This window comes from Loxodonta africana, chromosome 19 (genome assembly GCF_030014295.1).
Source record: "Loxodonta africana isolate mLoxAfr1 chromosome 19, mLoxAfr1.hap2, whole genome shotgun sequence".
NCBI lineage: Eukaryota > Metazoa > Chordata > Mammalia > Proboscidea > Elephantidae > Loxodonta > Loxodonta africana.
Genome location: NC_087360.1, coordinates 42,009,339 through 42,036,542, shown reverse-complemented (window position 1 = coordinate 42,036,542; position 27,204 = coordinate 42,009,339). Strand labels below are relative to the sequence as shown.

General features: G+C 39.3%; 1 protein-coding gene across 18 annotated transcripts in view; it reads left to right on the top strand.

Annotated features, from left to right (window-relative positions):
• Positions 1-27,204, top strand: part of MSRA (methionine sulfoxide reductase A) — an 813,898-nt gene that overhangs the window by 625,794 nt on the left and 160,900 nt on the right. For all 18 annotated transcript variants that reach the window (XM_064272636.1, XM_064272627.1, XM_064272626.1 and 15 more), the window contains one exon: positions 16,109-16,215. In XM_064272636.1, the coding sequence (XP_064128706.1) occupies positions 16,109-16,215 (107 nt within the window). The remainder of the gene's footprint in view (positions 1-16,108; positions 16,216-27,204) is intronic.

Sequence of the window (27,204 nt, the reverse complement as noted above, 5' to 3'; positions counted from 1 at the left end):
AAAAAAAAAAATTATAGCTGCTGAGGCTGCTTATGTCCAACCAAACACCTCATGGAATCTGATTCCTTGGTGTGGAAGTTTAGAGTCATGTTTTCCTGGGACATCCCAGTTAATTGGCCTAATAACGTGTTTAGTGCTTCTGTTTTACCTCCTAGTTCAATGTGTAGTGCCTGGAGTCCTTTTTTTTTTTTTTTTTTTGTGCTTTAAGTGAAAGTTTACAAATCAAGTCAGACTCTTACACAAAAACTTATATATACCTTGCTATATCCTCCCAACTGCTCTCCCGCTAATGAGACGGCCTGCTCCCTCCCTCCACTCTCTTTTTTCGTGTCCGTTTCACCATCTTCTAGCCCTCTCTACCCTCTCATCTCCCCTCCAGGCAGGAGATGCCAACATAATCTCAAGTGTCCACCTGATCCAAGAAGCTCACTCCTCACCAGCATCCCTTTCCAACGCATTGTCCAGTCCAGTCCCTGCCTGAAGAGTTGGCTTTGAGAATGGTTCCTGTCCTGGGCCAACAGAAGGTCTGGGGCCCATGACCACCGGGGTCCTTCTAGTCTCAGTCAGACTATTAAGTCTGGTCTTTTTATGAGAATTTAGGGTCTGCATCCCACTGCTCTCCTGCTTCCTCGGGTTCTTTGTTGTGTTCCCTGTCAGAGCAGTCATGGGTTGTAGCCGGGCACCATCTAGTTCTTCTGGTCTCAGGCTGATGTAGTCTCTGGTTTATGTGGCCCTTTCTGTCTCTTGGGCTCGTAGTTACATTGTATCCTTGGTGTTCTTCATTCTCCTTTGCTCCAGGTGAGTTGAGACCAATTGATGCATCTTAGATGGCCGCTTGCTACCATTTAAGACCCCAAACGCCACTCTTCAAAGTGGGATGCAGAATGTTGTCTTAGTAGATTTTACTATGCCAATTGACTTAGATTTCCCCTGAAACCATGGTCCCCAAACCCCTACCCCTGCTACGCTGGCCGTTGAAGCTTTCGGTTTATTTAGGAAACTTCTTTCCTTTTCGTTTAGTCTAGTTGTGCTGACCTCACCTGTATTGTGTGTTGTCTTTCCTGTCACCTAAAGTAGTTCTTATCTACTATCTAATTAGTGAATACCCATCTCCCACCCTCCCTCCCTCCCCCCTCTTGTAACCATCAAAGAATATTTTCTTCTCTGTTTAAACTATTTTTTGATTTCTTATAATAGTGGTCTTATACAATATTTGTCCTTTTGCAACTGACTAATTTCACTCAGCATAATGCCTTCCAGATTCCTCCATGTTCTGAAATGTTTCACAAATTTATCACTGTTCTTTTTCGATGCATAGTATTCCATTGGAAACCCTGGTGGCATAGTGGTTAAGTGCTATGGCTGCTAACCAAAAGCTCGGCAGTTAGAATCCACCAAGTGCTCCTTGGAAACTCTATCGGGCAGTTCCACTCTGTCCTATAGGGTCGCTATGAGTCACAATTGACTCGACAGCAGTGGGTGGGTAGTATTCCATTGTGTGAATATACCATAATTTATTTATCCATTCATCCATTGATGGGCACCTTGGTTGATTCTATCTTTTTGCTATTGTAAACAGTGCTACAATAAACATGGGTGTGCATATATCTGTTCGAGTAAAGGCTCTTATTTCTCTAGGATATATTCCAAGGAGTGGGATTGCTGGATGCTATGGTAGTTCTATTTCTAGCTTTTTAAAAAAGTGCCAAATCGATTTCCAAAGTGGTTGTACCATTTTACATTACCACTGGCAGTGTATAAGTGTTCCAATCTCTCCACAGCCTCTCCAATACTTATTATTTTCTGTTTTTTTTTTTTTTTTTTTGGATTAATGCCAGCCTTGTTGGAGTGAGATGAGGTCTCATTGTAGTTTTGATTTGCATTTCTCTAATGGCTAATGATCATGATCATTCCTCATGTATCTGTTAGCTACCTAAATGTCTTCTTTAGTGAACTGTCTGTTCATATCCTTTGCCCATTTTTTGATTGGATTATTTGTCTCTTTGTAGTTGAGTTTTTGCAGTATCATGTAGATTTTAAAGATCAAGCGTGATTGGAAATGTCATAGCTCAAAACTTTTTCCCAGTCTGTAGGTAAACTTTTTGCTCTTTTGGTGAAATCTTTGGATGAGCACAGATGTTTGATTTTTAGGAGCTCCCATTTATCTAGTTTTTCTTCTGCATTTTTAGTAATGTTTGTATACTGTTTATGCCATGTATTAGGACTCCAAACTTTGTCCCTATTTTTTCTTCCATGATCCTTATTGTTTTAGATTTTATATTTAGTTCTTTGATCCATTTTGAGCTTGTTTTTGTGCATGGAGTGAGGTATGGGTCTTGTTTCATTTTTTTGCAGATGGATATCCAGTTATGCCAGCACTATTTGTTAAAAAGACTGTCTTTTCCCCATTTAACTGTTTTGGGGCCTTTGTCAAATATCACCTGCTCATATGTGGATGGATTTATGTCTGGGTTCTCAATTCTGTTCCATTGGTCTATGTATCTGTTGTTGTACCAGTACCAGGATGTTTTGACTACTGTGACAGTATAATAGGTTCTAAAATCAGGTAGAGTAAGGCCTCCCACTTGGTTCTTTTTCAGTAATGCTTTACTTATCCAGGGCCTCTTTCCCTTCCGTATGAACTTGGTGATGTCTTTCTTCATCTCATTAAAAAATGTCATTGGAATTTGAATCAGAATTGCATTAAATCTATAGATCACTTTCAGTACAATACACATTTTTATAATGTTACGCCTTCCTATCCATGAGCAAGGTATGTTTTTCCACTTATATAGGTCTCTCTTGGTTTCTTGCAGAAGTATTTTGTAGTTTTCTTTGTATAAGTCTTTTACATCTCTGGTAAGATTTATTCCTAAGTATTTTATCTTCGTGGGGGCTACTGTAAACGGTATTGATTTGGTGATTTTTTCTTCGATGTTCTTTTTGTTGGTGTAGAGGAATCAACTGATTTTTGTATGTTTACCTTCTACCTGATACTCTGCTGAATTCTTCTATTAGTTTCAGTAGTTTTCTTGAGGTTTCTTTAGTTTTCTATGTATAAGATCATGTCATCTGCAAATAGAGATACTTTGACTTCTTCCTTTCCAATCTGGGTGCCCTTTATTTCTTTATCTTGCCTAATTGCTCTGGCTAGGACCTCTAGCAGAGTGTTGAATAAGAGTGGTGATAAAGGGCATCCTTGTCTGGTTCCTGATCTCAAGGGGAATGCTTTCAGGCTCTCTCCATTTAGAATGATGTTGACTATACTGATTTGTATAAATGCCGTTTATTATGTTGAGGAGTTTCCCGTCTATTCCTATTTTGCTGAGAGTTTTTGTCATGAATGGGTGTTGAACTTTGTCAAATGCATTTTCTAAATCATGTGATTCTTGTCTTTTGTTTTATTTATGTGGTGGATTACACTGATTGTTTTTCTAATGTTGAACCATCCCTGCATAAAAAATTAAAAAAAAAAAAACCTGCATACTTGGTCATGGTGAATTATTTTTTTGATATGTTGCTGAATTCTCTTGGCTGGAATTTTGTTCAGCATTTTTGCATTTGTGTCCATGAGGGATAAAGGTCTGTAATTTTCTTTTTTTGTGGTGTCTTTACCTGGTTCTGGTATCAGGTATATGCCGGCTTCTAGAAGGAGTTTGTACTAAAGGGTCGCTTTTTAGAAGGAGTTTGGGAGTATTCTGTCCTTTTCTGTGCTCTGAAATACCTTTAGTAGTACTGGTGTTAATTCTCTGAAAGTTTGTTAGAACTCTGCAGTGAAGCCATCTGGGCCAGGGCTTTTTTTTTCGTTGGGAGTTTTTTGATTACCTTTTCAATCTCTTCTTTTGTTATGGGTCTATTTACTTTTTCTACCTCTGTTTGTGTTAATTTAGGTAGGTAGTGTGTTTCTAGGAATTCATCCATTTCTTCTAGGTTTTCAAATTTGTCAGAGTACAGTTTTTCATAGTAATCCAATGTGATTCTTTTAATTTCAGTTGGGTCTGTTGTAATATCGCTCATCTCATTTTTTATTTGGGTTATTTGCTTTCTCTCCTGTTTTTCTTTTGTCAGTTAGGCCAATGGTTTATCAGTTTTTTCAAGGAACCACCTTTTGGTCTTGTTAATTCTTTCAATTTCTTTTTTGTTTTCTATTTCTTTTAGTTCTGCTCTAATTTTTTTTTTATCAACTTTTATTGAGCTTCAAGTGAACGTTTACAATTCAAGTCAGTCTGTCACATATTAGTTTACATACATCTTACTCCGTACTCCCACTTGCTCTCCCCCTAATGAGTCAGCCCTTCCAGTCTCTCCTTTCATGACAATTTTGCCAGCTTCCAACTCTCTCTATCCTCCCATCCCCCCTCCAGACAGGAGATGCCAACACAGTCTCAAGTGTCCACCTGATATAATTAGCTCATTCTTCATCAGCATCTCTCTCCCACCCACTGTCCAGTCCCTTTCATGTCTGATGAATTGTCTTCGGGGATGGTTCCTGTCCTGTGCCAACAGAAGGTTTGGGGACCATGGCCGCCGGGATTCCTCTAGTCTCAGTCAAATCATTAAGTATGGTCTTTTTGTGAGAATTTGGGGTCTGCATCCCACTGATCTCCTGCTCCCTCAGGGGTTCTCTGTTGTGCTCCCTGTCAGGGCAGTCATCGATTGTGGCCGGGCACCAACTAGTTCTTCTGGTCTCAGGATGATGTAGGTCTCTGGTTCATGTGGCCCTTTCTGTCTCTTGGGCTCTTAGTTGTCATGTGACCTTGGTGTTCTTCATTCTCCTTTGCTCCAGGTGGGTTGAGGCCAATTGATGCATCTTAGATGGCCGCTTGTTAGCATTTAAGACCCCAGAAGCCACATTTCAAAGTGGGATGCAGAATGTTTTCATAATAGAATTATTTTGCCAATTGACTTAGAAGTCCCCTTAAACCATAGTCCCCAAACCTTTGCCCTTGCTCCGCTGACCTTTGAAGCATTCATTTTATCCCGGAAACTTCTTTGCTTTTGGTCCAGTCCAATTGAGCTGACCTTCCATGTATTGAGTGTTGTCTTTCCCTTCACCTAAAGCAGTTCTTATCTACTAATTAATCAATAAAAAAACCCTCTCCCTCCCTCCCTCTCTTCCCCCCTCGTAACCACAAAAGTATATGTTCTTCTCAGTTTTTACTATTTCTCAAGATCTTATAATAGTGGTCTTATACAATATTTGTCCTTTTGCCTCTGACTAATTTCGCTCAGCATAATGCCTTCCAGGTTCCTCCATGTTATGAAATGTTTCACAGATTCGTCACTGTTCTTTATCGATGCGTAGTATTCCATTGTGTGAATATACCACAATTTATTTACCCATTCATCCGTTGATGGACACCTTGGTTGCTTCCAGCTTTTTGCTATTGTAAACAGAGCTGCAATAAACATGGGTGTGCATATATCTGTTTGTGTGAAGGCTCTTGTTTCTCTAGGGTATATTCCGAGGAGTGGGATTTCTGAGTTATATGGTAGTTCAATTTCTAATTGTTTAAGATAACGCCAGATAGATTTCCAAAGTGGTTGTACCATTTTACATTCCCACCAGCAGTGTATAAGAGTTCCAATCTCTCCGCAGCCTCTCCAACATTTATTATTTTGTGTTTTTTGGATTAATGCCAGCCTTGTTGGAGTGAGATGGAATCTCATCGTAGTTTTAATTTGCATTTCTCTAATGGCTAATGATCGAGAGCATTTTCTCATGTATCTGTTAGCTGCCTGAATATCTTCTTTAGTGAAGTGTGTGTTCATATCCTTTGCCCACTTCTTGATTGGGTTGTTTGTCTTTTTGTGGTGAGTTTTGACAGAATCATGTAGATTTTAGAGATCAGGCGCTGGTCGGAGATGTCATAGCTGAAAATTCTTTCCCAGTCTGTAGGTGGTCTTTTTACTCTTTTGATGAAGTCTTTAGATGAGCATAGGTGTTTGATTTTTAGGAGCTCCCAGTTATCTGGTTTCTCTTCGTCATTTTTGGTAATGTTTTGTATTCTGTTTTTGCCTTGTATTAGGGCTCCTAACATTGTCCCTATTTTTTCTTCCATGATCTTTATCGTTTTAGTCTTTATGTTTAGGTCTTTGATCCACTTGGAGTTAGTTTTTGTGCATGGTGTGAGGTATGGGTCTTGTTTCATTTTTTTGCAAATGGATATCCAGTTATGCCAGCACCATTTGTTAAAAAGACTATCTTTTCCCCAATTAACTGACACTGGTCCTTTCTCAAATATCAGCTTCTCATAGGTGGATTGATTTATATCTGGCTTCTCAATTCTGTTCCATTGGTCTATGTGCCTGTTGTTGTACCAGTACCAGGCTGTTTTGACTACTGTGGCTGTATAATAGCTTCTGAAATCAGGTAGAGTGAGGCCTCCCACTTTCTTCTTCTTTTTCAGTAATGCTTTGCTTATCCGAGGCTTCTTTCCCTTCCATATGAAATTGGTGATTTGTTTCTCTATCGCCTTAAAAAATGACATTGGAATTCGGATCGGAAGTGCGTTATATGTATAGGTGGCTTTTGGCAGAATAGACATTTTTACTATGTTAAGTCTTCCTATCCATGAGCAAGGTATGTTTTTCCACTTAAGTATGTCCTTTTGAATTTCTTGTAGTAGAGCTTTGTAGTTTTCTTTGTATAGGTCTTTTAGATCCTTGGTAAGATTTATTTCTAAGTATTTTATCTTCTTGGGGGCTACTGTGAATGGTATTGATTTGGTTATTTCCTCTTCGGCGTTCTTTTTGTTGATGTAGAGGAATCCAAGTGATTTTTGTATGTTTATTTTATAACCTGAGACTCTGCCAAACTCTTCTATTAGTTTCAGTAGTTTTCTGGAGGATTCCTTAGGCTTTTCTGTGTATAAGATCATGTCATCTGCAAATAGAGATAATTTTGCTTCCTCCTTGCCAATCCGGATGCCTTTTATTTCTTTGTCTAGCCTAATTGCCCTGGCTAGGACTTCTAGCATGATGTTGAATAAGACCGGTGATAAAGGGCATCCTTGTCTGGTTCCCGTTCTCAAGGGAAATGCTTTCAGGTTCTCTCCATTTAGAGTGATATTGGCTGTTGGCTTTGCATAGATGCCCTTTATTATGTTGAGGAATTTTCCTTCAATTCCTATTTTGCTGAGAGTTTTTATCATAAATGGGTGTTGGACTTTGTCAAATGCCTTTCTGCATCAATTGATAAGATCATGTGGTTTTTGTCTTTTGTTTTATTTATGTGATACATTACATTAATGGTTTTCCTAATATTAAACCAGCCTTGCATACCTGGTATAAATCCCACTTGGTCATGGTGAATTATTTTTTTGATGTGTTGGTGGATTCTATTGGCTAGAATTTTGTTGAGGATTTTTGCATCTACGTTCATGAGAGATATAGGTCTATAATTTTCTTTTTTTGTAATGTCTTTACCTGGTTTTGGTATCAGGGAGACGGTGGCTTCATAGAATGAGTTGGGTAGTATTCTGTCATTTTCTATGCTTTGAAATACCTTCAGTAGTAGTGGTGTTAACTCTTCTCTGAAAGTTTGGTAGAACTCTGCAGTGAAGCCGTCCGGGCCAGGGCTTTTTTTTGTTGGGAGTTTTTTGATTACCGTTTCAATCTCTTTTTTTGTTATGGGTCTATTTAGTTGTTCTACTTCTGAATGTGCTAGTTTAGGTAAAAAAAAAAAAAAAAATGTAGTGTTTTTCCAGGAATTCATCCATTTCTTCAAGGTTTGCAAATTTGTTAGAGTACAATTTTTCGTAATAATCTGATATGATTCTTTTAATTTCATTGGGTTCTGTTGTGATGTGGTCCTTCGCGTTTCTTATTCGGGTTATTTGTTTCCTTTCCTGTATTTCTTTAGTCAGTCTAGCCAATGGTTTATCAATTTTGTTAATTTTTTCAAAGAACCAGCTTTTGGCTTTGTTAATTCTTTCAATTGTTTTTCTGTTCTCTAATTCATTTAGTTCAGCTCTAATTTTTAGTATTTGTTTTCTTCTGGTGCCTGATGGATTCTTTTGTTGCTCACTTTCTATTTGTTCAAGTTGTAGGAACAGTTCTCTGATTTTGGCTCTTTCTTCTTTTTGTATGTGTGCATTTATTGATATAAATTGGCCTCTGAACACTGCTTTTGCTGTGTCCCAGAGGTTTTGATAGGAAATATTTTCATTCTCGTTTCATTCTATGAATTTCCTTATTCCCTCCTTGATGTCTTCTATAACCCAGTCTTTTTTCAGGAGGGTATTGTTCAGTTTCCAAATATTTTATTTCTTTTCCCTAGTTTTTCTGTTATTGATCTCTAGTTTTATTGCCTTGTGGTCTGAGAAGATGCTTTGTAATATTTTGATGTTTTGGACTCTGCAAAGGTTTGTTTTGTGACCTAATACGTGGTCTATTCTAGAGAATGTTCCATGTGCGCTAGAAAAAAAAGTATACTTTGCAGCAGTTGGGTGGAAAGTTCTGTATAAGTCAATGAGGTCAAGTTGGTTGATTGTTGTAATTAGATCTTCCGTGTCTCTATTGAGCTTCTTACTGGATGTCCTGTCCTTCTCCGAAAGTGGTGTGTTGAAGTCTCCTACTATAATTGTGGAGGCATCTATCTCACTTTTCAATTCTGTTAAAATTTGATTTATGTATCTTGCAGCCCTGTCATTGGGTGCATAAATATTTAATATGGTTATGTCTTCCTGATCAATTTTCCCTTTTATCATTATGTAGTGTATTTCTTTATCCTTTGTGGTGGATTTAAGTCTAAAGTCTATTTTGTCAGAAATTAATATTGCTACTCCTCTTCTTTTTTGCTTATTGTTTGCTTGATGTATTTTTTTCCATCCTTTGAGTTTTAGTTTGTTTGTGTCTCTAAGTCTAAGGTGTGTCTCTTGTAGGCAGCATATAGACGGATCGTGTTTCTTTATCCAGTCCGAGACGCTCTGACTCTTTATTGGTGCATTTAGTCCATTTACATTCAGCGTAATTATAGATAAATAAGTGTTTAGTGTTGTCATTTTGATGCCTTTTTATGTGTGTTGTTGACAATTTCATTTTTCCACTTTTTTGTGCTGAGACTTTTTCTTAGTAAATTGTGAGATCCTCTTTTTCGTAGTGTTCAACTTTATGTTTGTTGAGTCGTTACGTTTTTCTTGGCTTTCATCTTGAGTTATGGAGTTGTTTTATCTCTTTGTGGTTACCTTAATATTTACCCCTATTTTTCTGAGTAAAAACCTAACTTGTATTGTTCTGTATCGCCTTGTTTTCCTCTCCATATGACAGTTCTATGCCTCTTGTGTTTAGTCCCTCTTTTTGATTATTGTGATCCTTTACATATTGACTTCTGTGATTCCCTGTTATGAGTATTTTTTTTAATTAATCTTAATTTGTTTTTGTGATTTCCCTATTTGAGTTGATATCAGGACATTCTGTTTTGTGACCTTGTATTGTGCTGGTATCTGATATTATTGGTTTTCTGAGCAAACAATATCCTTTAGTATTTCTTGTAGCTTTGGTTTGGTTTTTGCAAGTTCTCTAAACTTGTGTTTATCTGTAAATATCTTAATTTCGCCTTCATATTTCGGAGAGAGTTTTGCTGGATATATGATCCTTAGCTGGCAGTTCTTCTCCTTCAGTGCTCTGTATATGTCGTCCCATTCCCTTCTTGCCTGCATGGTTTCTGCTGAGTAGTCTGAACTTATTCTTATTGATTCTCCCTTGAAGGAAACCTTTCTTTTCTCCCTGGCTGCTTTTAAAATTTTCTCTTTATCTTTGGTTTTGGCGAGTTTGATGATAATATGTCTTGGTGTTTTTTGTTTTGTATCAATCTTAAATGGGGTTCGATGAGCATCCTGGATAGATATCCTTTCGTCTTTCATGATGTCAGGGAAGTTTTGTGTCAGGAGTTCTTCAACTATTTTCTCTGTGTTTTCTGTCCCTCCTCCCTGTTCTGGGACTCCTATCACCCGCAAGTTATCCTTCTTGATAGAGTCCCACATGATTCCTAGGGTTTCTTCATTTTTTTAAATTCTTTTATCTGATTTTTTTTCAGCTATGTTGGTGTTAATTCCCTGGTCCTCTAGATGTCCCAGTCTGCATTCTAATTGCTCGAGTCTGCTCCTCTGACTTCCTATTGCGTTGTCTAATTCTGTAATTTTATTGTTAATCTTTTGGATTTCTACATGCTGTCTCTCTATGGATTCTTGCAACTTATTAATTTTTCCACTATGTTCTTAAATAATCTTTTTGAGTTCTTCCACAGTTTTATCGGTGTGTTCCTTGGCTTTTTCTGCAGTTTGCCTTATTTCTTTTCTGATGTCTTGAAGCATTCTGTAAATTAGTTTTTATATTCTGTATCTGATAATTCCAGGATTGTATGTTCATTTGGGAAAGATTTTGATTCTTTCGTTTGGGGGCTTGTAGAAGCAGTCATGGTCTGCTTCTTTATGTGGTTTGATATAGACTGCTGTCTCCGAGCCATCACTGGGAAACTAGTTTTTCCGGAAAATCCACTAAAAAAAAATGCAGTCAGATCCCTATCAGAATTGCCTTTGGATTATAACTGCCACCTTGTTCCCTGTAAGGATGAAAGTCTGAGATTTGGATCATATTTGCTTGGCTGTAGCTGGTTCTGTGTTTTTAGTCCAATTAGGGGTGGATTTTTGGTCCCTGTGGTTTTTTTTTTGTTGTTGTTGTTGTTCCTTCTCTCAGGCCGAAAGAGTGGGTTAGGAAAAGACCAAAAGAAAGAAAAAGGGGGGGGAAGCAAAGCCGCCACGGAGCCAGAGCCATTCTCCCTCTGGCTCAGGCAATTCCAATGTTAATGAAGCCGCCTGGGGAGGGTGGGGGAGGGATCAGCGAGATAGGAGAGTAGCACCTCAGAATATAGCCAGAGTTGCTTGTCTTGCTTGGAATGACTATTATATCTGAGATTCCGACAGGGCATGTCGCCTATGTGTGCTGGTTGTGTGGAGATTGCCCCCGGGGGTCTGGCCCTCTGAAGCCACCCGCTGCCAGTCCAAATCCTAGCGTCAATGTTCCCCTGCTGGGACGCTTTACTCCCAGCTTCAAAATCAGTCGCTGCCTCCCGGGGACTTCTCGTCCCGCCAGCCGCGTTGCCACGCCGCCTCCGCGAACCGGCTGGGTCCCCTCCCGGGGTTAGTTCAGGGGAGTGGAGCTGCTCCCCGTGCTTGTGCCGTGACAGGGCCCAGTCAAAATCCCAGCGGCACGATTCCCCGGCTGGGACGCTGCTCTCCCAGCTCCAAGACCGGTCACTGCCTCCCAGGGACTTCTCCCACCTGCTGCGTCGCCACGCCACCCACGTAAACCGGCTGGGCCCCCTCCCGGGGTGAGTTCAGGGTGGTAAGGCTGGGCCCCTTGTTTGTGCCGTCAGCTCCCCTGGGCTTTGCCCTAAATCGGGTGCCAAAGGTTACCTGACTGGGAGGCTGGCTCCAGGGTCTGAAAACAATCGCTGCTTCCCCGTATTTGTTCATTTTCCGTCTCTAAATCTGTGTTTGTTGTTCAGGGTTCGTAGATTGTTATGTACGTGATCGATTCACTTGTTTTTCCGAGTCTTTGTTGCAAGAGGGATCCGAGGTAGCGTCTCCCTAGTCCTCCATCTTGGCTCCGCCTCCTCTAATTTTTATTATTTGTTTTCTTCTGATGCTTGAGGGTTTCTTCTGTTGTTCTATTTTTATTTGTTCAAGTTGTAGGGATAATTCTTTGATTTTGGCCCTTTCTTCTTTTTGGATGTGTGCATTTATTGATATAAATTGACCTCTGAGCACTCCTTTCACTGTGTCTCAAAGGTTCTGTTAGGAATTTTTTTCATTCTTATTGGATTGTATGTATTTCTTCATTCCATCCTTAATGTCTTCTATAATCCAGTCTTTTTTGAGCAGGATATTGTTCAGTTTCCAAGTGTTTGATTTCTTTTCCCTGCTTTTTCTCTTATTGATTTCCACTCTTATGGCCTTATGGTCAGAGAAGAAGCTTTGTAATATTTCAATGTTTTGGATTCTGATAAGGCTTGCTTTATGATCTAATATGTGATGTATTCTAGAGAATGTTCCATTTGCACTAGAAAAGAAAGTGCACTTGGATGCTGTTGGGTGGAGTGTTCTGTGTATGTCTATGAGATCAAGTTGGTTTGTTGTGGCTTTTAGATCTTCAGTGTCTTTATTGAGCTTCTTTCTGGATGTCCTGTCCTTCACCAAAAGTGGTGTGTTGAGGTCTCCTACTATGATTGTGAAGATGTCTATCTCAGCTTTCAATGCTGTTAGAGTTTGTTTTACGTATCTTGCAGCCCTGTCATCAGGTGCATAAATATTTAATATGGTTATATCTTCTTGGTGTATTGTCCTTTTAATCATTATATAGTGTCCTTCCTTATCCTTTATGATGGATTTAACTTTAAAGTCTGTTTTGTCCTGCTCTTTTTTGGTTGTTGTCTGCTAATTATATTTTTTTCCCATCATTTGAGTTTTACTTTGTTTGTGTCTCTAAGTCTAAAGTGTGTCTCTCGTAGGTAGCATATAGATGAATTGTGTTTTTTAATCAATTCTGCCATTGTTTTTCTCTTTGTTGGTATAATTCAGTATAATTATGGAGAGGTATTAATTTAGTGCTATCATTTTGATGTCTCTTTTTGTGTGTGTTGTTGACCGTTTCTTTTCCCACTTAATTTTGTGCTGTGTAGATCATCTTTATATATTTTCCTTTCCTCATATTCGGTGCTGTTGATTTTGTTTCGGCTGACTCTCTATTTTTTCTTTTATTTTATTTTGATGTGTAAGATAGTTTGTCTCCTTTGTGGTTAACTTATTATTTACCCCCACTTTTCTAAATTTAAACCTTACTTTTATTTCTTTGTGTCACCTTATCTTCCTCTCCATATGGAAGATCTATGACTGCATTTCTTAGTCCCTCTTTATTGTTTTAATATCGTCTTTTATATAATAACATCGTTGTTACCCTATTTTGAGCTTTTTTTTTATCTTGATTTTTTTTTTTTTTTCCTGTCTGGGTTGACTTCTTATTGCTCTGCCCAGTATTCTAGTCTTGGGTTGATATACTTGATATTATTGATTTTCTCACCAAAGAACTCCCTTTAGTATTTTTTGTAGCTTTGGTTTGGTCTTTACAAATTCCCTAAACTTCTGTTTATCTGGAAGTGTCCTAATTTCACCTTCATATTTGAGAGACAGTTTTGTTGGATATATGAGTGTTGGCCAGCAATTTTTTTCCTTCAGTGCTGTATATAAGTCATCCCATTGCCTTCTTGCCTGCATAGTTTCTGCTGAGTAGTCCGAGATTATTCTTATTGGCTCTCCTTTCTAGGTGACTTTTCGTTTATCCCTAGCTGCTCTTAAAAGTCTCTATCTTTGGTTTTGGCAAGTTTCATTTTAATATGTCTTAGTGCCTTTCTTTTAACATCTACCTTATGTGGACTTTGATGAGCATCTTGGATAGATATCTTCTCATCTTTCACGATATCAGGGAAGTTTTCTGCCAACAAATCTTTAGCAATTCTCTCTGTACTTTCTGTTATCCTTCCCTCTTCTGGTACTCCAATCACTCGTAGGTTATTTCTCTTGGTAGAGTCCCACTGATTCTTAAGGTTTCTTCACTTTTTTAAAATTCTTTTATCTGATTTTTCTTCACATATAATAGTGCCAAATGCTTTATTTTGAAGTTCAGAAATTCTGCCTTCCACTTGCTCAAATCTGCTTTTCTTTCTATTGAGTTGTCTACTTCTGTAATTTTATTGTTAATCTTGTCAATTTGATTGCTGTCTGTCTATGGATTTTTCCAGCTTGTTAAATTTTTCTTTATGTTCCTGAATAATCTTTTTAATTTTTTCAATTGCTTTATCTGTGTGTTCCTTGGCTTGTTCTGCATATTGTTTCATTTCCTTCCTAATGTCTTAAAGGGTTCTGTATGTTAATTTTTTGTATTCTGCCTCTGGTAATTCCAGGAATGCACTTTCATCTAGGAGATCCCTTGATTCTTTGTTTTGAGAGCTTGTTGAGGTCATCATGGTCTGTTTCTTTATGTGACTTTCATATTAACTGTTGTCTCTGAGCCATCTATAAGTTATTGTATTAGTTTATTTTATATTTGTTTACTGCGTCGTAGCTTCTTGCTTTTTTTATTTTGGTATGCTCAAATTGGTTGCTTGAGTGAGCTAGCTTGATTATTTTTGCCTTTGGAGCTCTGACATCCTGTCCCCAGATGGCTAGAGCTATTATCAAGTATATCAGTCTAGGAGTTCATTCACTTTTTTTGTATGAATTCAGCTCAGGTTTCCAGGTGGCTGATCATCAAGTGTGTCGTACAGGCTCTGTCCTACAGTCTTAGAGGGGCAGGGGTGATTGGTGTAGGTACCAGTATCTGGTTGCAACATGGGGTCACACTCTCAACAAGGCAGGGGGCTGAGAATCGTCCCTCACATGTCTCTGAGGAAAGCATGTCCCTGTTCCCTAGAGTGAGAGTGTACAGGTGGGTGAGTTCTGCAGACGAACCATGGGGGCCCAATGTTTTTAGTTGTAAGGACTGGGAGGTGCCAGTTATCCTTAGACCCCTGTCATGGGTGGGTGGGTGACCTGAGTGGAGCTACCAGTCCTTAGTCCCCTGATGTGGGTAGGTTAGGACCCTGTTTAATAGGCAAAGCAATGTCAAACATCAAACACCCAGCTCTCTGCTGCACAGCTGAAACATAAATGTTCACACATGGAACGTTTATGCCTGGACAGGAGCCGCTTCTGTTCTGAGCTCCCCTGGTTAGTGGAGCTGGCAAATTATCTTTTCCCCCAATTTTAAATTTATCCATTCTCCAAGGCTGGAAGGATGGCTCTAGATGCTCAGCAGGGCCTCTCTCAGGCCCAAGGCAGTCAGCCGCTGAAACAGGCTTGGGAGTACACGTGAGTACTTAGCTTTGGCTGAGAGTGCTGTTCTTCTCTGCTTCTAGAGGTATGAGTAGGCTGTGTGGCTGGCTGCTTCTCCCTGTGGAAACTGCAGCTGAACACTAGTACAAGCCCACTGCTGCCGTTCCAAGAATGGTGTGTGAGGTCTGCCAGGGATTCACATCCAGGAACTCCTCTCAGCTTTTAAACAGTCTCTTCCTCCCCCTGCACCTCAGTTTGTTTTCTGAGCTTGCCTTTGATGTTCAGGGCTCCTAGCTTGTGATAAATATACTCGTTTCACTTGTCTTTTCAGGTCTTTGTTGTAAAGAGGGCTTGCTGGAAGCATCTGTCTCTTCTACCATCTTGGCTCCACCCATGCCTGGAGTCTTAAAAGCTTGCAAGTGGCCATCCATGGCACAGCAATTGGACTCTATTCACGTGAAGCAACAGAGAAAGAAGGGGAGTCAGGAATAGAAAGAGGATATAGAATGTCTGGCTAATTGCCTCCATGAGACCAGAAGAACTGGATGGTACCCAGCTACCATTACTGAACATTTTGAGCAAAGATTCCATAGAAGAATCCTGATCAAAATGGGCAAAATGCAGAAAAGAAATTCAAATTCTCATGGACTCTAGACTTTCTGGGGTCATGGAAGGTGGATAAAACCCTGAAACCATTGCCCTGAGATAACTTTTAAACCTTAAACCAAAAATATTCCCTGAAGTCATCTTAAAACCGTAGTTTAGCTTAAGTAATAAAAAAAGGCCTACCTTGAGCATTACGCTCTTTTAAGAACTATCTATGTGGGATCAAATTGACGATAGCAACTCAAAAAAGATTAGATAGGAACCTTAGGGGGCAGTGAGTTTATGCTACTGAGGGAAGAACAACTCAGAAAAGGAGGGTAAGAATGGTTGCACAACTCGAAGAATATAACCAATGTCACTGAATTGTGCATGTAAAAATGTTGAATTGGTGTATGTTTTGCTGTGTATATACTCAACAACAGGAACAAAATAAATTTAGAGGAAAAAAAGATGCATTTCATGCTTGTTTAAAGAAAATGATGCCAAAGTGAAATTAAAACAAGCACTAACAGAACATCTCTCATAGAGAACATAAAAAAATTAATACCTGGACTTGTCAGGGTTTTGGTTAGTTGGATTCTGACATTATTAACCATTCAACCCCAATAATTCTCTGTTTTCTACTTTACCAGGCATGCGCCAAGGCAACGATCATGGCACTCAGTACCGTTCAGCCATCTATCCCACCTCTGCCAAGCAAATGGAGGTGGCCTTGAGGTCCAAAGAGGACTACCAGAAGGTACGGGCTGCTGTCACTTGTGTGCCTGGTTGGGCAATCATGACTCACTCTAGGTTTCTGCCTTTAGAGGAATAGTCTGGTTTCTTTTCCCCTGGAACTGTGTTGCATTTGTAATTTTTTTTTTTTTTTTTTAATTTGTGTCATCCTCCTGGAGTGGAACCATTGTGCTCAATATATGTTGTTAAATGAGATTTTAAGAGTGAGCCTTTAGTATTTCTCTTTAAAATTAACTCATCCAGATGAATCTGTAGCTTGTTATACATTCATTCTCTCTCTGTCCCTCCTCCCAGTAACAGTAAATCGGATTGTAATAAAAATACTCCTCAGAAATATATACATCACATCATAAAATAATTATTTTCAGTATTAACCTGTATAATATTCTTAAATTTCCTCCAATAGAGATATAGTTCTCCTAAAAACAACTTGAGTTTATTTTTTAGAGCTTCAGGATAAAATTTACTTATGATATTTTCTATTTGGATTCACAGTTAACAATAGAGCTAGTAGCTACTATAATGCTGATCTATTTTAGAATTTTGTAAAAAGCCTGGTATGCAGTATCCTCTGGAATGTGTAGGTTCTCCACCTGTTCCCCTGGTGGCAGAGAGACATCAGTGAAGAGAAGACTAGGCCAGGAATGTGCCAACTGTTGAAACACACGCAAGGCATGAAACTCATAGTTCAACTCCAAAAAGCAGAGAGGTCTGAGGAAGATGCTGATAGGTCCTCACTCATTCCTAAGCCCTCCCTGACCACCACCGTCCAAAGCTGTGATGGGTTTGGGTGACAATCAAACCTAGCCCCTTGTGGTAAGCAACTTCTAGAATAAGCCCCAGTGGTCCCTGCCCTTGTGTAATCTTTTCCCCTTGAGTGTGGGCTGGATTTAGTGACTCACTGCTAGTGAATGACAGAAGTGTTGGGATGTCACTTCTGAGATTAGGTTATCAAAAGACTGTGGCTTCCCTCTAGGGGCTCTTTCACTCTTTCTGGGATCACTTTCCCTGGGAGAAGCCATCAGCCGTGTTGTGAGGCAGCTCATGTGGCAAGGGATGGAGGAGGTATGGACAAAGGTATGGAGAAGTAGAGGCAGATTTGTGGGGAAGGTAGATTCAGTTTTGGAAATGTGGAGTTTGAGGTACCTATGAGATGGGCATCCAACTGGAGGTTAGGGGGAGACTTGGGCTGTCCCTGTCTCTTAGGAAGGGGTATTGTGATGGTTAATTGGGTTTATACTTGTAAAGTGCTCAATAAATATTAATCTTTAATACTATTGGGCATTATCAACATATATTTAGTAAATGAAGCCCTAGGAGCTGACAAGATAACCTAAGAAAAGTGATAAGAGATGATAGAAGAAGGCTTAGAACCTGAGGAACACCAATATTTGAGAAATGGTAGGGGAATGCCCACAGCAAGCAAGACATTGTAGAGAATCAACCCCAAGGCAGTACTTAAAAAGTAGTTCTATTTGGCATAATCTCATTATATTTAATTATAAAGGCAATCTTAGTAATTAATATTAAATTAGTGATTAATGCTATATATAAATTGCCTGATGTAATGATTCATAGTCCCTCATAATATTGACAGTAATACTAGGAGAACCTGAAAGAATATTAATTTTTCTCCAGAATGTCTCAAAATGAGATGATATTCTGGTGTACGCAATTAAGATTTTAGGTTCAAATTGTCAATGACTTCCATATAAGGACAAAGAAGCTTACTTACATTATTTTCCAGTTTTTATCCCAATATAGTTTCTTACTTTTAGCTTTGAATGGAGCCCATGTTGATTTTAGATAACTTTAAAATGATAAAAATTTAGGTATGGAATATTAATTAATTGTTGTCATCATTGCCTCAATTATTTTTGTAGCCTTTTGGAATGTTAAATTATAATCTAAAGGTAAATCTTAAATTACAGCAATTGTGAGGATGGCGTAGGACCAGGCAATGTTTTATTCTGTTGTACATAGGGTCCCTATGAGTCGGAACTGACTTGACAGCACCTAACAACAGCAACAATCTTAAATTACAGAGAGTTGTTCTAACTAAATGCTTTTTGGGTGTTCTGCACCCAAGCATATGGGAATTAAGTATATAGATAGACAGACATATAGTTTTTCTTTTGTTTGGTTTTTAAAAATGGGGCCTTTTTTCATAAAGATTGGGGTCTCCTATGTCCCCTGAATCTAGGTATCCGTTGCTGTTGTTTAACATAACCACATATTACTGCTTTATCACTAAATCAGGGACCAAATACTGTCATGTTGCTTTTGTTTTATCACATAAATAAACCAGCCCTAAATGCCACTGATAGATGAGTAGAAAGTCCAGTATTTCTCTCAGAGATAAATGACTAAGACCCGGAGAGCCTTGACTCTAGACAAGCCCTTCCAATACCACTTGCTGCTATGATGGAGGTGGTCTATTCTGTGCTGTCCAAAAGAGTAGCCACGACTCATATATGGCCTTTGAGCACCTAACATGTGGCTAGTGTGACTGAGGAACTGAATTTTAAATTTTTACTTCATTTTATTTTAATTTAAACTTATATTCCCATAGCCACACGTGGCTAGTGGCTACCATATTAGACAGCACAGCAGTCTAGACAGCCCTAAGTGTGTGTGTGTTGTGGGTGGCAAAGGCAGATGCCAGCCTGGCTCCCAAGCTGGGAGACTCAGGATTCTAAGCCTTCTATTCTTGCTATGGCTTATCACAAGACCATGGGACTGCCAAGAACATAGATCCTCCTGGCCATCAGAGATGCTCCACCAGGAACTACTGTTTCCTTTCCCTTTCTAGAAATCCATAGCATGATGGGTCAAGTAGCTGTGTCTTTTCTGCCACTAATGGAAGAGCTAAGTACTGAAAGCCCCAGCCCTGGGAACCCTTGACTGAGCTCAGTCAAGTGCAGAGAGCTCTTCCATTCCTGACACAGCCATTGCCAATGGCCTCCACCCAGAAGCACTGTATCAGAATATATCCTTCTGGCCTCCTGTAAGCACCAGGAACTATTGCCCCCTTTCCCTTTCTGGAGAGCCACACCACAAAGCATCAAGTAGTTTTCAGCCACCAATGGACATGATGTCTCACTATATACATTGCCCTAGTGAACAATAGGACTAAATACCCACTTTTACACAGGTAGACACTATGATTTTTGTCGTAGTCTGAGTTCCACAGAAAGCAGAGCCTGAGACAAAGGCTTGTGTGTGAGTACTTCTTGGGGTATGTGGTGCCAGAGAGCAGAAGTAAGGGGCAGGGGCAATAAAAAGAAAAGAAGAAAGAGCCAATACAAGTTGGCTATTGCCACTGGTGACTTGATCCTGCAGAACCCTCTGAGAAGCCTTATGAAATATACTTCAGGACCAGTCATTCCAGGGGAAGAAAGGGAAGCATTTATCTGTTGAATCCCATATCCTATTGGTCAGAATTCACTGTGCACTTCTAGGTTGCACATGTATAGTCTCAGGGAGGTTACTGCATCCCTAGGACAGGAGGCAAGAGGCACATGGCATGGATCTGAAGGGGTGGTGCTATAAGGTTGTACCTACATAAAGCTAATCACAGTCTATGCAGAACTGGTCACTGCAGCAGAGTCTGGGATAAGAGACAATACTTACGAGAGGCAATATGATTAGCTTTTACCACATAAAGGAGTTGATACATGCTTTTACCTTTAACTTGAAAAGAAACATGATTCCTAATAGATTCCACAAGGGAGATTCTCAGATCCCACCAATTGCATTAACAGCTGACTGAAGGAGAGCAGGAAGCTGAAGAGATGACCCTGGAATTTGCTTTCCTGTGTTTTATACCTAGAGTACCTTTGAACCAAATAGCTGAAACAACAGAGATATTTAAGTTATGGAGAGTCATTTCTTAACAGTCCTAGATTAGGGTCTAGAACTCCATAATCTCATCTGAAACATTTAGGGTTTGTGTCCAAGAGTGGGAAAATTCTGCAAACTACTCATTTCATTCATTTTCCACATATAAATTTCTCATTTGGCATTTCCTGGCCCTGTCACTAGATTCTGGGAATTCATTTTATTTGAGCACTGCTGGGACCCCTATGCACTAACTATAATGTTGACTTAAGTTACTAATTTAATAGTCTTCACCAGCTTGCCCCCAGTGATCTCCTAGTAACCAGCTTCTTCAGCAACTTCTTTATATATGAAGTTTAGAGTGACAGTATTGCTTCCCACAGAGCAGCCCTTTGAACATAAAATTAGCTGATTTTGTAACAGGGACCAATTGTTGGACTAATTAGATGTGCAGTACTGCTGTTGAGCCAGAAACCTAAAGTGATTTTCAATCTAAACTGTGGTTTTCTGCAAAGTTGGCTGGGTTGTAGATACCAGGATCACCAACAACTTCAGGAAAGGAAAAATGGCTGAATACATTTGCTAATTTCTAATTAGATTAGAGGAGCAGGAAACTCTTAAAAGGGGAGGATCAGAGTGAAATGCAAACTTCACACTGGATTTCCTGACCTGAAAAATGTTGCATTCTGCTCCCAAAATATGACAGCTATTTAATGCCTATTGGTGAGCTGAGGTCTTGAATAGAACGTGAGAGTATTTTTGTCTTTTGACGAAGATTTAGTTATCTTTTCTTAACCTCATTTTTATATTTTTTTCCTCAAAGAGTTCATGGTGGAATTATTTGCTTATAGTATTAATTGCAAGAGATCATCTAATATATAACTGTTTTTGCATTAGCAAATGTAGATAAATTTTCTTCACAAGTGAACCTATCATGACAAAGGTTTTCTAATATCCAAAACTGAATCATGGCCTCTGGTAGTGGTGGGGGAGATGGTTCACATGTGGTTTCTACAGCATGAAAATGCAACTCTTCCTCATTAGAAATTTAGTCTTTTGATCACTTTTTGTTATGGATTGAATTGTGTTCCCCAAAAATATGTGTTGTAAATCTGAACCTCTATGTTTGTGCTTATAATCTCATTTAGAAATGGGTTGTCTTTGTTATGTTAATGAGGCAGGATTAGCGTATGGTGTGTCTTGAGTCAATCTTTTTGGAAATACAAAAGCGATTAAACAAGCAAGCTAGGAAGCAGACACAGGAGAAGAAAGATGCTAAGCCACATGAAGATCGCCCAGGAGCAGAATCTCAGAAGAGACAAAGACCTTCCTCCAGAGCTGACAAAGACAGAAAGCCTTCCCCTAAAGCCAGCACCCTGAATTCGAACATCTAGCCTCCTAAGCTGTGAGAAAATAACTTTCTGTTTGTTAAAGCCACTCATTTGTGGTATTTCTGTTATACCGGCATTAAGAGTGGGGTGCTGCTCTAACAAATTTGTACAATGTGGAAATGGTTTTGAAATTGGGTCATGGGTGGAAAATGCAAGAGTTTGAAAGTACCCAAAAGTAAAAAATATATTGCCTTGAAGAGACTGTTGGTAGAATTATTGACATCAAAGGGACTTCAGGTAAGGGCTCAGAAGAAAGTGAGGAAAGCTATAGAGAATATCTCTGTCATCTTAGAGAATACATATGGGGCCAGCAACAGAATGTTGCTAGAAATTTGGATGTTCAGTGTACTTTTGGTGAGGCTTTAAAGGAAAATGATGAATATGGGATTGGACAATGAAGCCAGGGATATGCTTTTTATACAGTGGCAAAGAACTTGTCTGAATTATGTTCAAATGTTTGATGGAAGGTAGAGCTCGTAAGGGATGAACTTGGATATCTGGCTGATAAGATGTCTAAACAAGATCTTAAAGGGGCGATGTGGTTTCACCTTGCTGCTTATAGTAAAATGTGAGAGGAAAGAGATGGACTGAAAAAATGGACAGTGCAAAATGAAAACAGAACTTAAAATTTGGAAAATTCTGTTGTACAAACTAAGGACACACATCCTAGACTGTTCATCAAGGATGTGGCCACACAACCTTTTGTTAAAGAGATTAGGCCTGTGACTGAGGAACCTAACCAACTATCACAGCAGAAGAGCCATCAGCTTAGACTGAAGGGGACAGAAAAAGAATGAAAGGAAAAAATGCTGTCTGCCTCTTGGAATTCTACAGGCAGGACACAGGCCACAGGAGCTACATCTGTTGTCCTCCAAGAAAAGAAAAGGACCATCCCCGGAGGAAACTGGAGATCAACAGAACTGTTGCAAGGTCCATGGTAACCAGGACCTTCTCGGTATCAAAGGTGGACCATGGTCTCCTGGATGCCAAAGGGTAGGGCCAGAGCTGCCTAGGTGTCAGAGTCTGCTCATCAACTCAGTTCCCAGGATGTAGGGCTGCCATTAAGGTGTGCCAGGGGAATGGGGCTGCTGCCCAAAGCTGAGGGGACAGGGCTGCCATGCCCAAAGGGCAGAAGAACAGAGCCTACCAGGGCAGAGAGTTTGGGGTTGCTGCTCAGATGGTCTAGGAGAATGGGACTGCCCAAAGCTGAGGGAGCAGAGTTGCCGTCCCAGTAGGCCTGAAAGGTGGAACTGAAGCCCAGGGCTGAGAGGCCTCCGCCAAGAATTCAGAGGACGTGGCCAACTTCCAGAGTTTGCCCAAATAGTCTCAGAGAACAGAGGATTATTTTCAAGTCTTTAGAGCTAATTTAAATTGTTCTACTGGGTTTTCGATGCGCTTGGTGCGTGTTACCCCTTCTTCCCCTCCAGTATCTCCCATTTGTAATGGAAATGTCTGTTCCACCATTGTACTTTGAAAACAGATAACTTGTAGTCTAGATTTCATAAGTTCACAGGTGAAGAGGAATTTTGCTTCGGGATAGAGTATGCCTAAAGTCTCACCTATATTTGATTTAGATGATTCAGAAGATGAATTTTTTGGACTTAGAGTTGATTTAAAACTTTTGGGATGATGTGATAGGGTAAATGTGTTTTGCATGTGGGACGGACATAAATTTTGGGGGACTAAAGGGTTTTTTTTTTTTTAAAGGGTGGACTATTATGGATTGAATTGCATCTCTCAAAAATATGTGTTGTAAATCCTAATCTCTATGCCTGTGATGATAATCCTATTTAGGAATTGGTTGTCTTTGTTATGTTAATGAGGAAGGACTAGTGTAGGATGCATCTGGAACCAGCCTCTTTTGAGATATACTAAAGATTAAATGCAAGCTAGCAAGCAGAGTTGGGGGAAGAGAGATGCCAAGCCACATGAAAACTCCCCAGGAGCAGAAGCCCAGAAGAGACAAGGACCTTCCTCCAGAGCAGACAGAAAGAAAAAGCCTTCCCCTGGAGCTGGCACTCTGAATTCGGACTTTTGGCTTCCTAAACTGTGAGAAAATTAATTTCTGTTTGTTAAAGCCAGCCACTTGTGGTATTTCTGTTATAACAGCACTAGATAACTATGATACTTTTAGATTATATTTCTGGAAATTTAATAGAGAATTAATACACCTAAAGATTATTTTCCTGGTCACATGACCTGGCATCTTCCAAACTCCCGAAGCTTCATGAACAGTAAGCACAACCTCTCCTCTGGATAATTGTTATCATTAAAGAAAAAAAAAAAGGAGCAGGGATTCCTTTGCATATATTTTACGACTTAGTAAGTTTTAATAAGAATAAAACCATTTTGGAATCAATACTAAAATTTCCACTATATTTCAATATAAAACAGTTTTTAAAATCTCTATCTCTCAGTTTTTCAATCTGTTCTCATCCATCTATCCATTCACCTATCCAATTACCTGTATCTCCAACATATAACTGTAATTCTTAAGTATTTGCCATAATTTTATCTTAAATTTCAATTACCTAGCAATCTATCATCATCTATGTGTTTGTCTATGCTCAGTACAGTGTCAATTTTAAATAAAAGTGAAGGATAAAAAAATAGTATGCAATGAATAGATTACCACTAGCATTTTTTTTGGAATAAAGGTTCAGTTAGATTATTTAATTTTCTCCCCTAAAGCACTTGGAATGCAGCCAGATATTCAGTGACTCCCCACGCTCTCCAGTTGTGGTTTGTCTGCACATTTTGCATGTGCAGAGTGGGACAGGGGAAGGAGATAGAAGGATAAAAACTTTAATTCCCAAATAACCTACCTACCTTTACCTCTACTATCAGTTAGGTTTTTGCTTATTTTTCTAGCGTAGTTTAAATACAATCTGTATGTCAGTGATGCTCAGATTTATGGTCCATACTACCCTGTGGACTCCAGAGCCCTATATCCAACTGCCTTGTTATATGCACTTACTTATCCACATAATATTTCCTAGGACCCTCCCCCCCACCCAACTACAAGCTTCACAGCTCCCTTCTCCCCGCCCACCCCCCCGACTGCCTTCCCCATCCATCATTTTTTAATTTTCTTAAACAGGATACCTACGAGTCACCTTGATTCACCCCTTTGCCTCACATCCAATTAATCAGACTAATCTACATTCTCCTACCAAAATGTATCTCAAATATGCCTGCTTCTCTCTCATTTTCAGAGTTATTACCACAGTTTAGACCACCATTATCTCTTGCCTCAACCACAGGATTTCTTATCCTTCCACTACCACCACCACCCACACAGAGCAGCTAGAGTAATCATCATGAATTTCATTCAGATCATTTCATTTCCCTATGTCATACTCTTCCATAGTCTCCCATTGTATTTAGAATGAACCTTATATGACCTACAAGGTTCCTCACAATCCTTTTGCCATCTTTCTATGAGATATGTGTAACTTCTAATCAGAGAGTCTAATAATTGTGGTATATCTAAGATACATAATTCTTGCCCAAACCTCAGAATCTTTAAAATAAAGTTTAAGAACTTCTGGAGATCTGAGCACTCAGGATAAGAACCATGTACACTCATGGAAAATTTTATTCCTGTGCAGTGAACATTATAAAGAATGGCTTTATATGTCTTTGTACTTTAAAGCTAACTCCTGTGCAGACCTACTGTTGCCACAAAGAGACAAAATTCAGAGATCTGAGTAATTGCTGCTTTGTTTAGTATGTGCTGTATACCAGGAGCAATACATTAGCCACAGTGTTCTTGCCCCCAAAGCATATCTTGCAAGCTCTCTTGACACAAGAAATTGCTAAATGTTGTGATTATGAAACAATATTTTATAAGACTAAATGAGTGGCTGATACATGAAACTGCCTTTTTTTCCCAGCTTGCCAAATCTCTAACTGACCATTCCTCTGTTAATTTCCTGTGACTACTGTAAGAAATTACCAGAAATTTGGTAGTTTAAAACAGCAGAAATTAATGTGTGTAATATCCTTCTGCCTCTCTCTGGTCAGGACACTTGTGATTGCAGTTAGGGCCCACCCAGATAATCCAGGATAATCTCTCCATCTCAAGATCCTTACCTTAATCACATTTGCAAAGCCTATACCATATAAGGTAATTCAAAGTTCTGGGAATTCAGATGTGTACACTTGGGGGGCCATTATTCAGTCTACTACAGTCCTCGTGGCCTGGTTTCCAACATGTCATCATCGCTCATCTCCCTAAGATGGAGACTGAAATTGGGGACTCATCATCCCTAGGCTGCTCTGGAGAGGCAGGCCAAGCTCACTGTGCTCAGCTGGTTTGCTCTGGACCCCAGGGCAACACACAGAACTCACTCAAGTTCTCTGGAGAGCAGGGAGACTTGATTTTCTCTTTCTTGGGGACCTTGAAGGGAGGTAGAAATTTGCATAATTTTATCCCTTTCAAATATCTCTACCTTCAAAAACACCCAACTTCATCTCTATAACCTGTTAATATAACCTGTTGCCATCGATCCCAACTCATAGCAACCGTAGAGGACAGAGTAGAGCTGCCCCATAGGGTTTCTAAGGAGCAGCTGATGTGTTCAAACTGCCAACCTTTTAGTTAGCAGCTGTATTTCTTAACCACTGCACCACCAGGGCTCCTCTACCTCCATAATAGAAATAATTTTTTTTTTTTTTACCTCCAGACTACTTACTAAAATAAAGCAGCATACCAAAATAACAACAGAAAACTAGCAAATAAACAAAACCCTATTCACGAGAAGAGTGCTTGAGGGGGTGGGGAAGAAGAAAACTGCGTTTGTGTGTGTGTGTGTGTGTGTATAATCAAAAAAATTTTTAGATGGTTGACAAGTGTTCTAGTATTCTTTCAGTTACTGTGTGTCAGCTTTAACAATATTTCTGATCCTCATTTTTAAAATATCTAAGTTTTTTTTTTTTTTTAATAGTGGTTCAGTGGTAGAATTTTCACCTTCCATGTGGATGATCCAGGTTCTGTTCTTGGCCAATGTACCTCAAGCACAGCTACCACCCCTGCCTTTTGGTGGAGGTTTGCATGTTGCTATGATACTGAACAGGTTTCAGCAGAGCTTCCAAACTAAGACAGACTAGGAAGAAAGGTCTAATGATCTACTTCTGAAAAATCAGCCAATGAAAACCCTGTGGATCACAATGGTCCAGGGTTGCTATGAGTTGGGGGCCAACTCCATTGGCAGCTAACAACAATAACAAGTGTGGATAGCAAAATTTTCCTCATTTCTAAGAATTAAATGAGCTTATACACACAAACACAAGTAACAAGCATGTAGTATTCACCCAATATACATTAATTGAACCTGAGCCCTTTCAGTTTTCCAATCTAGAAAGTAATTTTAATTACGCCAACCCAATTGAGAGAGATTAAATATATTCAGTACATACCAGCCATACTATAGCTGTCATAATATAACTGGACCCATTGATTCCATTCCAGAAGGTACAGATACTTTGCTTTTTTGCTTTTTTTTAAGTATCTAGTTTTTTTTATAGGCTAAAAATGACCTTCTCTTCCTACCTCCACCTCCCTCAGTAAATTAATAAATGAATTACTTGTTAAATAGTAATTATGTACTAATTACTTGCCAGACTCACATTACAATTGTTTTAAACAATGCTATCTGAAGAATTGCGTAGAACTTGTTGTCATAAACTTTCCTCCACACTCTCAAAAAAAGCCCACATTTCACACATGCTCTTTCCTGTAGAACATTTTGTACAGAGTC